Source organism: Melozone crissalis, unplaced genomic scaffold (assembly GCF_028551555.1).
Source record: "Melozone crissalis strain CALT ecotype California unplaced genomic scaffold, PUWL_Pcris_2 ptg000042l_1, whole genome shotgun sequence".
NCBI lineage: Eukaryota > Metazoa > Chordata > Aves > Passeriformes > Passerellidae > Melozone > Melozone crissalis.
This window is the reverse complement of record NW_026535820.1, coordinates 42,216,801-42,231,581: the sequence shown is the minus strand read 5'-3', so window position 1 is coordinate 42,231,581 and position 14,781 is coordinate 42,216,801. Positions and strand designations below refer to the sequence as shown.

Sequence of the window (14,781 nt, the reverse complement as noted above, 5' to 3'; positions counted from 1 at the left end):
CCTTATTTGTTGTTTCACATTGAGAGCATTGCATCATTACATCAGTAGTATATGATTTCTCTTGTGTCAAGTTTTTACTACTTTTAAACAGACGTAAAAATATAACTTAAATTTTTAACCATTGTGTTGGAGGAAGAAAATAAAGTTATGATTTATTCTCTTTAGAAGAACTTTTTCTTCCTCTCTCTTTTTTCCTTTTTTTTTTTTTTTTGGTGTTGTGATATATTTTAGGATGTAGTAAAAAATAAGCAAGTTTGTATTTACAAGGTTCAGGTGTGTGCAGGGATGTTCCTCATATGTGTAAAACCTCGTTATGTGAATATATGGGGTCTTAAGTATAAGCATTGTAGTAATAAAGAATTTGGCCTTTTATTTTTGCAAACTCTGATAGTTTGGATATTTTAGCTATAAAATGGTCTTTGAAAATCTTTGTGCCTTCTCTTGTTTTTAAGTTTACGTGGTTTATTTCAGGAAAAGATTTATTAACTTGATATTTCACAGAAACTTTAAAATATCTGTATCTTACTTCAGGATTTAGTGAGTAACTAAAAATGTGGATGAACTTCCAGAAAGATCTAACAGAAACAAATTTTTTTTCCTTCTGGCTTCTTATTCCAGGATCCTGATAGCTTTGTCAGGGTTCTCTATGTTTCTGATTAACATCTTCAGAAGACAGAACTGATGCAGAGGAGAGCTGTCTGATTTTTCTGTTGCAGTTCTAACTGAATCAGAGATCTATATACAAGGTCTGATACAGAAGAGTGTAATTTGGATTGGTGGAATCCCCTTTGCTTATGGTCATGGGAGTTAATCATGGGATTAGAGGAAACATTGAACAGTGCTTTCATGTGTGTGTTGAATCTCTGTAAGTGTGTGGTAAAAATCTTGTTGATGTATAAATTATATAAATCATCATCTTTGCAGTGATAGTGTTAAAGGGCTACAAAGTGAAGTAGCAGCCTACTTGTCCCTTATGCAATCTGCTCTGGTGGGAGGTGTCTGTGTCCATGGGATGCCATGACCAGGGTTGGACCTAGATGATCTTTAAGGTCACTTTCAACCAAAACCGTTCTGTCATTATCTGATACTAATTGTATATTATCTGTACTGATTTGCATAATCAGTGCAGACTGAACCATTGGATGGTTCAAGCCGCCTATCCCATTGGATAACCTATTGCCTATCCAAGAACTGGTGAAAGAATCCAGAATCTTGGTGAGATACCTGTGTGTTTTGAATGCTTACATTGATAGAAAAGCCACACATAAATGAATAGTTGGGGAACAGGAGTGTTCTGTAGCAGAGAAGTGGGATGGGAGCTCTGAACTGCCTTACCTCTCCTCATGCTTTATCAGTCTGCTAAACCTTGCTGTCACTTAAGCTGTTGTTGTGAAAGCAGAATATATTGGTTGTTGATGGAAAGAAACAAATCCAAAGCTGGGAATTACATGGGAGTTGAGAGGAGTTCAGAGTCTGAAATGCATTTGCAGATGGGGCCATGGGGCTGAGTGGATTTGCCCTAAAAGTTGTGCTCTCCTCCACTGCATTTTGGCTGCCTTAGTTGTGCACCACCTTGCATTTGCTGAGAAGTGTTTGTTTAATACCCAGTGCCCTTTAAAACTGTACCAAAGAACTTCAGGACTGAACCCACTGCGAGAAGATGAAGTTGCCTTTATTATCTAAATAAAGCAGGCTGTCTAATAGTCATTTCATGACACTTTGGAACTTTTCCAGCAGTTCTTTATGGTAGTAACTGCTTTAATATAATCTTTATTTTGGAAGTTTGCCTAGTATTAATGTGCAGAATACCCACTAATAGTTTTGTTTTAACAGTAAAATTTTGTCCTTTAGATTGCTGATTCACATTTAAAATATAACATATAAAGTTTCTATGAGAGTTAAATACCAGGTACTGTCAAGTACTTTTATGCAGTGATAAACTAAATGACAGAGAATTTTTTGAAGTTGGATATTATTTAAAAAAAAAAAAACAAAAAAACCCCAGTTATTTGAAGTTGCTGTATCACTGTCTTCCTTCTGGTTTCTCTTTACATCCATGTGCAAATTTTGGCATGTTTTTTAGTACAGTTTACAAATATAAAATAGTATGTCCAGATGGCTACAGCAATAATCTGTGATGCTATGATCTTCTTTTTAAATTATTCAACACATGTGACTCCAATCTCTGTGTTGCCTTTTCCCAATAAATATAGAATGCAACAGCTAAGCTTGCATTACTTTCTTATTGCCTCTTTTTTTTACCTGCTTCAATTAACTTTGCCTTTGCTTGAAACTACTTTTGTACATCTTTCAGATTTGATCTTCTCCCAGTCTGAACTTGTGCTTTTGCTTCAATCAAACCTTGCTTATAAACGGGGTTTTTGGTGTTTGTTTTAGTTTTCTGGACAGCTTTCAAAACACAAGCTTTTGTAATTTAAGAGTATTTTATATATAATGAAGTTTCAGCGCATTGTTAATGCAAAGTCACAGCTTTACTTGTAGTTATGACCCTGGTCCCACATAGATTCTTCATTCTCATTGGTGAAATTTCAAAATTCACTTTCTCTGTGACTGAAAAGCTTGCAGAAAAGCAAGACTCAGACCTTAGCAGAAAATGGAAACCTGGCTGTGCTTGGTCAGAGGGATATCCAGCCCAGCATCTGGTCCTAGGAGCAGCCAATACATGGCTCGGGGAAGAGCGTAAGACCATAGCAAGCAGGTAGTGGGATTTTTCCAGGACATTGTTTCAGTTTCAGTTTTAGGAAGTTCCCGAATTTCACAGTGCAAAATGGGAGTTTCTAGGTATTTTATAGCTAGCAATGGGTCTATTTTCTGAAGGTCTTCCTGACCCCATTTTGAAACTTTGTAATTTTTTTTTAAATGAGCAGAGCCCTGTTGTATGGACTCTGTTCTGAACTCCTGTTACTCTCAGCACTTGAAACTGTGTTTCTGCTACAGAACAGCTTGTGTTCTATGTCGCTGATGGTGGTGACAGTCTGTTGGGCCCTAAGAAAATGTGTTTGGTATGTCAATAATAGTACCAACTGGAAAAGGAGCAGGCAAGTGTTGTGTAGAGAGAAAAGAGAAGACGAAATGCACGGCTGTATGTGTTGATCCCTTATTTGCTACAGTTTTTCCTTCTCCATTTCCTTTTCCCGCCCTAGCTGACACTTTTGGCCTTTCCTGGATCATTGTCTTTCACTTCATGCCTTTTCCTTGTTAAACCTCTTCTGTTTCTTCTTTCACTTTTCAGACTTCTATTTGCAAAAATCATTACCATTTCATTTTTTCCATTTTTTTGTAAAAGAAAAAACCTTGCTGACTTTGTAGTTTACTGAGGTGGAGAATCCTTCCTTTTACTGCCTCGTTTCAGATGGTTGGTCTAAGGATCGGAGTTCAGTGGATGTTCCAGGCATGGCATGGGGAAAGGCTCTCTCAATGACTGGAACAAGGCACTAGATATGAGTGGAAGGAAACTTTAAGTAGGAATCTGTGTCTTGGGAGGATATCAAAAAGGCTAAGGAACTAATGGATAGCTAAGAAAAAAAAAGTATTTCAAAGGAAGTGCTGACATTTTATTGGGATTTGGGCCTAGTCTGTGCTGATTTGGCTTTATTTCTAATCCTAAATGGCCTGTGGTTCTCATTTGCCTGGTCTTGCTGAGTTGGCCTGTGCTTGCTCAGGAAGCTGAGCTCCACTGGCTGTACACCCCACTGATGAGGCAGAGGAGCCCACCGTGTGATAATTGAGTTCCAAGGTGTTGTTACAAACTCCTGGCTTCACTCAGGCCAGTGTTCTTGAAGCAGTGCTTCCTTTGCTGAAATCACAAATACCAGCTCTGGGAGAAGTGCTGGGGAAATAGTTTTGATGACAGATTGTTGTTTTATGACTTGTCACCCCTAGCTACAGATATTAGCTGTCTTTTGGCAGAATGTCACTATGAATTCAAGGACTGACTTTTGACTGTGCTAGTCAATGACAGCTGATGGCTGTCTGCCTCTTGCAGAACTTAAAATTCATGCCACTGCAGAAGTGAATGACAGTATTAAAAAAAAAATTGAAGGAACTCAGTAATCATTTTTTTAATTGAAGCTGACTCTCACTTTATGCAAATACAAATTAGAATATGCTACTCTGCTGCATAGTAAACAGTCTGCATTGCTGGGTCCAGTGATGACGCTTGATGGTGTATTATTTCACTGAAGAAGGTCTGTAGTTTCCAGTCTCATCTCAGTGTTTAGTGAGGTGATCTTTGAGCTATTGCTCTGTTCTAATTGTGTATCTGACTGATATGCAAATTGTTTTTCTAAAGGTGTGCTGAGTAAGGAATCTATTTCAAAGTAAATGCACTATAAAGAGATATAGATTTGTGGTTTTTGTGCATTTGACAGGAAATAGTATATGCTACAGTAAAAACAACTTCTTGGGGGATTTTTTTTTTGGCTTTTTCTGTCTTTTTTTTTTTTTTTTGTAAGAGCCCTCTTTATGCCTCCTTCTGGCCTCCATCCCTTTTTCCTTCTGGCCTCCAGGGCTTGTCACTACTGGTGAATTGAAAGCATACACATTGCCTTAGAATTTAGCTAAATTATTGGTAGGTGTGGTGACAGAGTCTTTCTTATGTATTCTTTTCTCTAACAGTCTTCCTCTCAAATGTTTTGCATTAGTTTCAGGAGTTTGGCTTTAACAAATCAAGAAGAATTACAGAAGGAGGCACTGAGCTACATTGCAGGGGTATTCATGATGCCCCCTTTCCTGATTTGTGTACATGCTTACTAGTGATACACAGCATTTTTTTGGTGAAGAAACGACAATTTTCCCTGTTTTCTTGTCACTTGCAGCAGGAAGCAAGTGTTCTCTTCTTTTAATAAATTGTAAAAAAGGTACCACTAGCCATACAGTAGACAAACTGGGTATTTTTCATAGAATTTTCATGACCAAAGATGAAATAATTACTACTATTTTAGAGTGTATGCAGTAGCAATATGGAGCAACATCTTTCTTTGTACTCATAATTCTGTTCTAATGAACCCACAGAATGTGCAGTTTGTTTCATTAGTTAAATACTTTTTTTTCCCCCAGGCTTGTGTTAGTGCAAAAAGGTCACCCGGAGTAGTTACTTCACATGAGCAATTTTTTTTCCAAATCTTTACTGTTTTGCAAAGATGTGGAGCGAAGTGCCCAGGGAAAGTGGAATGAGTCTCCTGCAACAAATTACATGAGCAGCATCTGCAAGAGTAAACAATGGTGTGCATGTAAAGAAACCCCAGTCCTGCTTGTGAATGCCTGTACCCAGAACTAGTTCTGAAATTGGCACCTTTTAAACATGCCAAACCCTGCTGTTTGTACACTTACATTGGCATAGGCTCACTTCATCTTTTACTAAAAATGTAGTTTAAATCTGTCACTTATAGAATCAGCAAAGATAATTATTTGAAAGCATCTTTGCTTTGGAACAGCTGCAGCTAGTGTGGCAGCTTTTGCATACAGTGGCTTCTTTTGATTGAACAAAGGAAAATGTAGTTTATAATTCAGAGGTAAATTGTACTTTCAACACGGTGTGCTTTAAGTGATCTAGAAATATTGACATCCTGATTATTTGACTTTATACATATGACTTCAGTGCCTGGAGGGAATAGTCTTTAAATGAATCTGCTTGGACCTAGCAGTAGCAGTTACCTGCCTTGCATGCTTAGCTGTGCACACTTTTTCTCTTTTTTTGATTCAGCTGAAACAGAAAATCTTGAATTGCTGGGTTTTTTTTCTTCATCAATTCCTGTTGTTGGAGAAACCAAAGGCTACATTTGTAAAATAAAATACCTTTGCCTAATAAGCCTCATTCATCTTTATATTTCTTCTAGGCAAGCTGGATCAAAAGAAAGGGAATGAGGGATAGAGTAAGTGCACTAGGCTCTTTACATACAGGGATAAAATAATATATTGAAATAAATTGCATTTTATAGCACTGCTTATTCTGCTTTCTTTTTCATTTTACATCTTCAGATTGCTTTAAAAACTTGTGAAATGCAATTTCTTGAAAGTCTGAATAAAGGTCTCTGATAGAAAAGTTATGCAAATGACAGGTCAATGTGCAAATATTCGGCAATAGTTAAAAAGCTGGTCACTGTCACTATTTGGATATATGTTTTGAAGAGTTTTGACCTGACCATTATTGTCATTGTTGAGAGAGACTTACATATGTAAATTATACAGAAAGCAAGGAAACTGGTTGAATCTTTTCATGTTTATTCTCTTGGCTTTGTCTTGTCTTGTCATATTGCTTCAGGCTACCTATCCCTTCTTGGCATGAGAGCTGCACTTTCAGTAAGGAGAGGGGTGATTTCAGGAAAGATTACTTTGTCTGCTTCGAGCCCTCTGACTCTTTGCAGTGTCTCAGGTCTGTGTAGCTGCTTCCACAGGCTCACTCTTGCAGCTGTTGTCTCGGGCAGCAATGGAGCTGGTGCAGTGGTCCTGGCTCAAGGATGTACAGAAGGGAGCAATCCAGCCAGTACAAGTTCTCTGGAAAAAGATTCAGTTTTGAAGTCTCTTCTAAGGTGTCTGTTCATCGCTTCATGCTGTGGGTGTATGTTGAAGGTGTATGTTTCTTTGTAGGGGGTTTAGTTGTATTTTTTGTGAGGGTTGGGGTTGTATGGTTTTTTGGTTCTTGGGGGAAGAGTTTTGGTTGGTTGGTTTTCCTTGTTTTGTTTGTGGATCTTGAAAAAATCCATTTTTTATTTTTCACTCTAGCAGTGTATTAGGTGCAGTCTCCAGACTCCTTTCTCCGTCCATGCATACGCTAGTGTAGTGAAATGAGTAGAAACTTAAAGAACTTGTGATAAGGTTTCTATCTACTGCCTTGATTTACTGTTCTTCTGTCAGTTAGGGCCTCTGAAGGTTCTCCTCTGAGTTGTTGCCAGTAAGCTTCTCCTCACAGTTCTCTACAATAATGTGTTTAAATTAATTCATCAAAAATCATTCATGGACTTAAATTAATAAAATATGCAATGCACATAAACAGCTAGAGGTTGAGGTAGAGAGTAGTTTAGGCTGTTACTCTTTTTTTCTGAGATGTATGGTCAGAAGTGTATTCACACCTTTCTTTCTTCCTCCTCCTTTTTCCTTGTTTTTGCATATTCTAAATGAGAGAGTGTTCCCTGTCTCCGTTTTTGCCATGTGAGATACATGCAGTGCGAGGAAGAGTTCAGCTAGTAAGGAAAAAAGTCTTTGACCCCAAAATTCTTCCACAGGATTACTATAACATGCAAACAACTGTGTCAGAGACCACCTATGGCATGTAAGTAGTCTGTTGAGAAAGAGAATGCTGTTTGGATTTAGAGGCCAAGGAGAGGTGGTGTTGTGAAGGAATCTTTGTTACTGCTACTGAGTTTTGCTCACAGGGCACAGGTGGGAGAAGTCCTCTTGATACCTGCAGGGTACAAGATATCAGACATTTACATAATTTACATCTTAGTCTTTACTAATACCACTATTAATCCCATGAAATTAAGTATCCTTTTTGTAATGGAGACCAAGCCACCCATAACTATGTGCATATTTAATATTTGGATGAAGGGTGCTGGTAATTTTCTTTCTTTCTGGAGAAACAGGATTATCTTTTTGCTGTGTTTGCTGAGTAGAGTTGGTTTTTTTGAAACTTGGCTGGCATATGGAAGCCTGGTTACATAAACACCATGGGCTTCATTTACAGCCAAAGAGACAAAGAAGGCTGAGATTTCAGTACAAATGTTTCATTTTATTCTTGTTTCATTATCTTTTCCATTATAGTCACACATTTATGAGTATTTATTTAAATTTTTTTAATATTATTTCTTTTAATTTTGAGACTTTCAAAATTAAAATAAATAAAGTTTTGTTGGTTTTTTTGTTTCTGTTTTTTGTTTTGTTTTGTTTTGGTTTTTTTTGGTTTTTTTTGTTTAGCATGGAATTACCGTATTCCTAGGTCTTGGGGTATGTGCAAGCAAAACATTTTTTTGAGACCTTATGAAGGTATCAGGCCTTCATTTTGCTTCCTAAATGCACAAACATAATCTTACAGAAATCTGAATTAGAAGTAGTTGTTAGTAGTGTATTTGTCTTTAAGTTAGGAATAGGAACACTACAACCCACATAAACTACTTTAATTTGTGTAAGAATAGTGCATCATGCATATAAATGTCAATCTTACAGAAAATGAACTATAAAACATTGGACCAAGTCCTTTATGCACTACATACATTAGTATCCAGAATTTCTATGACCAGATACTGCCTGTTGTAAGCCATAGACAATTTGTAGGGCCAGGTTCTTATTGGTAAATGACATAATGAGACACTACTTAGGAAGGTAAGGATATGAATCTAACTGCCTCATAGCTTCTCCTCCTTTTTTTTCCAGTAACTTAAGAAAGTTTAGCAAAGAAGCTAAAATTGACTATTAAATTTACTGCTCAGATGTATTATGCCTTTGATCTATTTATTTTAGTTTAAATGAATGAGGATTAGAAGTGTCCATGTCTAGGCAGGAAAGATTCTAAAGGCAGCAAAATAAGGTGGTAATAGAAGAGCAGTTAGTCTTATGAAGTCTGGTGCTAGTAATGTTAGGGACCAGTGTTTACAATCCATTCTGCTTTCTGAATGTAGCTTTTAGAGCACACTGCTGTTATTGTGGAGTGTTTTTTCATTAACAGCCCTTTGTTTTATGCATTTAGGATGTTTATTTTACGCAAATAGAAAGTTTCCACCTTATTAAACAGCACACTACAATTCAATGAGATCAAGCATACTAGAACTCAAAATTGCTCATTTTCTTTTCCTGAATGTCTCCATTAATTAGCAGAGTGACATTTCTGCTTTTATGGAGCTGTCTTAAATCTCTGGTCTTCCCTCATGAAAGGCAGTGATGTCTCATTTCTGCGTGTCATCAGCACGCAAGCCTGTGTGACTCACTAAAGCTGCTAGTGGTGAAGGTTTCTTTTGGGTTGTATGATTAGGTTGTAACTGCTTGGCACATTTTTAGTGATGAAATGAAAGGAACTGGGTTGGATCTAAAATTATAATGACACTGTACATATTCCATTACTTATGTAAGGGTGTGGTTATTGGATGTTTCAAAAAATCAGGGAGTTGAACTTCAACTTTTTTCTGATTCAGAACGAAAACCATTACATTGTTCATTGATACCTAAATTTTCCTAGAAAGGGGTCTTCATCATTTGAGTCTGCAGTTCGCAGCCTTGTCATCAGTCAGGAAATGGATGGGGACTAAGTCAGTATCAGAAGTAGTGACCCTCACTGCTGTAAAGCAGAAGTGTGTGTCAGAGCATTGAGGTGAATCTTGTCCTACCCCTTTCTGTGCTGTTCCATGCAAACTCTACAGATGGGCAAAAAATACATGCTCTAGGGCTGTTGCTCTCTCAAAGTAGTCATTCACATGAGGGAGCAATTCCTCTTCTACCTTGTGCTTGTAAGAAGTTAGAGCACTCCTTTATCTCTGAGGAAAGCAAGGCAAGAAGCAGTGGATCCAAGTGAAGGGAAGAGAGATTTAAGTATGTTTGCTCTATTTAAGAGGATAAAATAAAAAATGTTGAAGAACATTCTTTTCCCCTCATGTTACAAAATAAAAGAGAGGGGGTAATGAACATTGATTTTTTTAAATCCTGCTGGGTGATCAATTTTCCTAAATTGGGTAACTGATGATAGGTTTGTGAAGTGATTAGAGGAGCAGCTGACAGTATAATTTTGAGTAGTCAGATGCTGCACAAAAAGGAAGCAATGTTGTTTTGTTTTAAACTTCAAGAATTGTCTATTTTTTCCTATGGTTGCTCTTGTTCTTAAATAAATCTATTTGAATTCTCCAGGTGCTTTTCCCACATGAGTGCAAGAAGAGTAGACAGTTAAAAGAAGTGACTGCTGTGGAGGACAGCATGACCACCATGAGAGGAAGCTGCTTCCTCACACTGCTCTTGGCAGGACTTGGGGTGTTAGGAATACTGGAGTCAACAACAACAGAAGATACCCACTGCCACAGAGCTGAGCACCCAATTATTGCATACAAAGGTAAGATGTAAATGCCAAAAATCTTTTCCAGAAGTAGGCTAAGTATTGTGTAATCACTTCATGGAAACCTCTGCTTTCAATGTAGAATGACATGGGAAAAAAGGTGCATTCAGTGCTGTTGCATAAAAATCTGGGCTCTATTCTATGCAAATTAAACACAACTAAGCTTTCAAATTTTGTTCAGCATTTGTAGCTGAATGTATCACTTAAAGGTGGGTGACCCATTTTCCTTTGTGATTAAACCCAGCCTGTACTGTTGCATGGAGTTCTTCTTTTCCAAGTGCACAATTCTACATGTGTGCCCTTAATTACATGAAGGACTGTGTTCAATTGCCTCCCCTTCTTCGTTAAGGTGTTAAACACGATGGGTCCCAGGATCAACCCTTGTGTTATTCCACTTGTTGGTGGCTCAGGTGGAGTAAGGGGAATTAAACATTTACTCTCCTAACGATAGTTCTTGCTAAACAGCAGATGCCTTCTTTGATATCTTAGTGGAGGTATTGAGTCCCTCAGCATCATCCATTTTTGCTGCCACTAGGTCGGATCTGCCCAAGTCAGATGTTTTCCCTGTTTGACCTTTTATCCCTGTTCAAACTTCCATTACTATTGGAGTGGTAGAAGCTGTTCCTGTTGTCCTTGACATTCCATGCAAATGGTAACTCCCACTGAATGAACTTTGTGTAACCTGACGTAATCCCTGCATGCCCATGTGGTCTTTCTAAATTCCTCCTTGTCCCTGCTTATGCCTGATACAGCCCTTTTTGCATTGGAGCTATGTGAGTTCCTTCTTTCACCAGGACAGCCTCTTCATACATGTGGTTGTCATCTTGAGTGTTGGGGTGGAACACTGAGGAACAGTTGGAACAAAGCAAAGAATACTTGGAGGATGTTTTCTGTAAAAACCTGAGGCAGTTAATAACTTATCTGCCTTTTTTTTGTTTATTTGAATTGAGAATTTTCCATTACTGTCACAACTTAGAGGGAGTTCCAAATAGTTTCTAGTTATGAGGATATAGGGATTAAGATGTATTATATTACACATTGCATTCCTCCTGTTTTTTTAAGAAAGCACATGTGTAAGTTTTTTATTTCAATGAATTAGAATTTATTGAATTTTAATTGGAAAAAGATTTGTTTCCATTCTTTTCATAAACTTGGAGAAAATAATGTTGTGGTTTTTTCCAGAAACTATTTTGTTCTGGCACTTTAATGGTTTAATAATAGTAATGGTACCAGCTGTCCTGTTTTTCAATGCACTGGAGAATGAACTCTGTACCTCAGAACAGCAAACCACCAGTGTATTATGAAGGAGGGACCTTTATCACTCCCTTATTGATGGGCTAAATAAGTGTGAGTTATTCTGATGAAGTACCTGGTGTCCTTAGCATTCATATTGTGGTAAAATTTAGTTTAAAATGCTATTTTTTATCAGAACACGCATACACAATATTCTAAATTAAAGTAATTAAAGTAGAACAGTTAAAATTCTGTTACTTAGCTTCTTAATTTCACAAACCAAGAGATCACTGCATGTGCCTTTTGGTTTTGTATATGCAACTCTAAAAGAAAATAATTGACACTCATTAGCAGTGCAATGTTCTAGGAGTTAATTAAAAATGTGTCATTTTATGAATCTAATTCAGCCAATATTTAGGAGGGTTTCTTGAATTTAGACAGATCCTGCCTTCTAGACCTCTCTCGTTCTCTGTCATATTTAATTTTTAGTGATGTCTTTCCAGTTCTAAGTCATTATGCTAAGGCTTTTTGGTAATAGAGGCCATATTGTTCCAGCTGCATTTTTTGATATAGCCAAAGATAGTGTCACAGTTCAAGTTTACTGAAAAAAACCCAATTTATTTTTACTGTAAATATATGTGGGAAACATAATTATATAGCAACATTAATGGTCAGATCTTTAAAATGAGATGTGGAAAGACTTTGAATGCCAGGGTCCCTCTTGACCTTTATGGTAAAAATACCATTAATTGGTACATATCCATGACATACCTTAGCCTTTATGAACCAACATCTCTTGAAAAATATTCTAACAAGCTGTAGTTCATACTTCACACAATGATCTTCTGGGAGTCCTTAATAACTCTTGAAAAGTACATGTAGAAACACATTTGCAGTGCAGTATACAGCATGTGATAGCTAGGTAAGCTACTTGGTGTGGGCACACAGCATTTGATTTGTAGTTGCAGGATGGCCAGTTAATGGAAAACAGAAGTTTTGAGACCCCAGGAAAAAGTGCCTTATCTTTGAATCTGTATGTTAGGAATGGCTTAATTGGGATATGACAATATAAGGAGAGAGATGGGTGTGAAAAGCCACTTTCTGAATGAGTTGGCAAGTTTCAACCAGCCTTACTGATATCCATGTTCTTCCTGAGGCATTTGCTGACTTTATGAATGCCTATAGGAAAATGCTCTCTGTATCTATTGATGTCATTAGTGCTGCTAGATCAACATCAAGTTGAGAAATCAATTTATTACAGTTAAAATCCCATTGAGTGCTGCATTAATGCCCTGGTCTGTAAAGTCATCTTGTAGCAGTGTTAGATCCACCAGAGCTAAATTCTGTGTGGCTGTAGCACTGAAATATTGTGGTTGATGCTGATCATCAACCAAGGCTGAATGCTGTTGAGTGGAAAGTGCTTTAGAGCTTGTAAACTCAGTACTAACTTTACAGAGATGTCAACACTTTTATTTTACTTATAACTGATCAAAGCCCTCTTTTTTTGTAGTTTCTGGTATGCCAAAGTAGCAGTGTACTTATTTGATTTGTCTTCCTTTGAGAGGTACGGTAGATGAAGTATAAACTATTAAATAAAACTAATGGAGTGAGAGTCTGTTGTAGTGTATGGGTGAACAGCTGCAAAAAAAACCTAATAAAAAGACAAAATAGTCCCCAGGAGTTGTCACAGTGAAATATGAAATGGGAGTATATCTCCTGAAAGAGCTTGCTTTCTTTCCCACTGCTCATCAAAAATTGCTCACTTTAGGTGATGATTCTGTCAGGCTACCTTGTGTAGAGATGCATATACTATTTCTAGCACTGATTTTTCCAGCTTGATAGTTTTAGTTGAAGACTGTGATATATCTTCTGATAGGAAATGGCAAGAGTTTCACCCAGTTGAGAACCAGTTGAGAACTTTTGCTCAAGTACTTTGTTAGAGGAAAAAGAAGATGCAGTAGCAAGAGATGCACACACTTTGAAAGGATTTTTGGCATGATCTCAAAGATTTCATTTTATGTCTCTCATACACAGTATTAATAACCATGTTGTAACAACCATGTTGTTTATCTGCGTAATTAATATTAGGACTGAAAAAATGCACTTTTTTGCTCTCCCAGAGTCTCTAAGAGGGGCTGCAGTAGATCAGAAAATGTTAGCAGCTCTAAAATTTCTTATCATAGAGCTTACTTAAACTAGAATAAGATGCTTTGTGTCTTCCTTGGAAACTGAAAATTTCTATTTCTCATTATTTAGAGTTGTTAGGAATTATCACAGAAAACAGATTTATATAAAATAGACCTCAAAGTATTGGATTGACAGGATCAGCCCAGGAGTGCGCAGTTCAGTGTTTCATGTTGTGAAACTGACTGATGGTGCATGGTCCCTCTTTGAAGTTCCTTTCTCTCTCTCTCTCTCTCTAAGGAGGATTCTGCATCTAGAAGTGGAAAAAATGTGCTAATCTGTTGAAATGCAAGCTTAAAGAAAAAGTTAAAAAAAAATGTAAAAAAAAGAATCTGTCTTCGTATGCTAGGAATTCATCAGCTGTACTAACTAATTCCAATAGTTGGAGTCAAGGGCTTATAAATCAAATGTAACTTAGAACTGGGTGAAAGGAAAGAGGATGTAGATCACGGAATGGATACACAGAGACTCACTGTGAAATCCTTGATCTTTACACACCTTTCTAAATGCTTACAATGTAAAAAAAAAAGGAAATTATGCTTGAGGTAGCTTAAGAGTTAGGGCAGAAAAAGAGTTTAAATAAGCTCCTCATTAAAGATGGTCTTACAAATTTTATTTGTATTAAATTTTATTTTATTTGGATGTACTTTTTGTTTGCATATAGATATGAAATATTAGGTCTGTAAGTGTATTAGGGTTTACTGATGGTCAGCTACTTGGAAAAAAACAGTTCTCCTATTATAGTGAGGGAATTATAGGATGGTGTTTAACTTGAACAGTTAGAAAAGGCTGTAAAAACCACATTTGCTCTATGGGAAACATCGATGCTTTATAAAGATTGAACTATTCTTAAGCAAAAAAACCCAAAGCAAAAAGTTTAGTGGTGTTATGTTGTCTAAATATTTCCAGCGTTTCATTGTCCACCTGCTCTACAGAACCTTTGTGGTAGCTCTCTGTGGACCTGACCTTTTATTAAATCATATAAGAACTCAACAAAACAAAAGCAAAAATGAAAGCAATCAACAAAAAGGATAGAAGTAGTTACAGTGGCAGCTTGTTTCCCCTGACACACACTTTTGCTGAACTTTGAAACACCAGACCTTTGCAAACTCAGCTGAACACTTGTTCTGTAGATGGACCCAATCCATGAGGTAGAACTGAAGGGGCCATCACAACTGCTTAGCAGCATGTGAGTGAGCTGGAAAAAAAATGACCCAAATAGACTTTCAGGTGTTAAATTTTAGGTATTGATTGTCCAGCAGTTTACCTGCATAAAGTTGGGCTTTTCTATAAGAAATAAAATGCAGTTG

The 14,781-nt window shown here is 37.1% G+C and overlaps 1 protein-coding gene across 2 annotated transcripts in view; it reads left to right on the top strand.

The window, feature by feature from the left end:
• The window catches only part of SEMA5A (semaphorin 5A), a 310,103-nt gene that overhangs the window by 89,503 nt on the left and 205,819 nt on the right, over positions 1-14,781 (top strand). For both annotated transcript variants that reach the window (XM_054284906.1, XM_054284907.1), the window contains exon 4: positions 9,853-10,051. In XM_054284906.1, coding sequence (XP_054140881.1) covers positions 9,919-10,051 — 133 coding nt within the window. In that variant the 5' untranslated portion in view covers positions 9,853-9,918. The remainder of the gene's footprint in view (positions 1-9,852; positions 10,052-14,781) is intronic.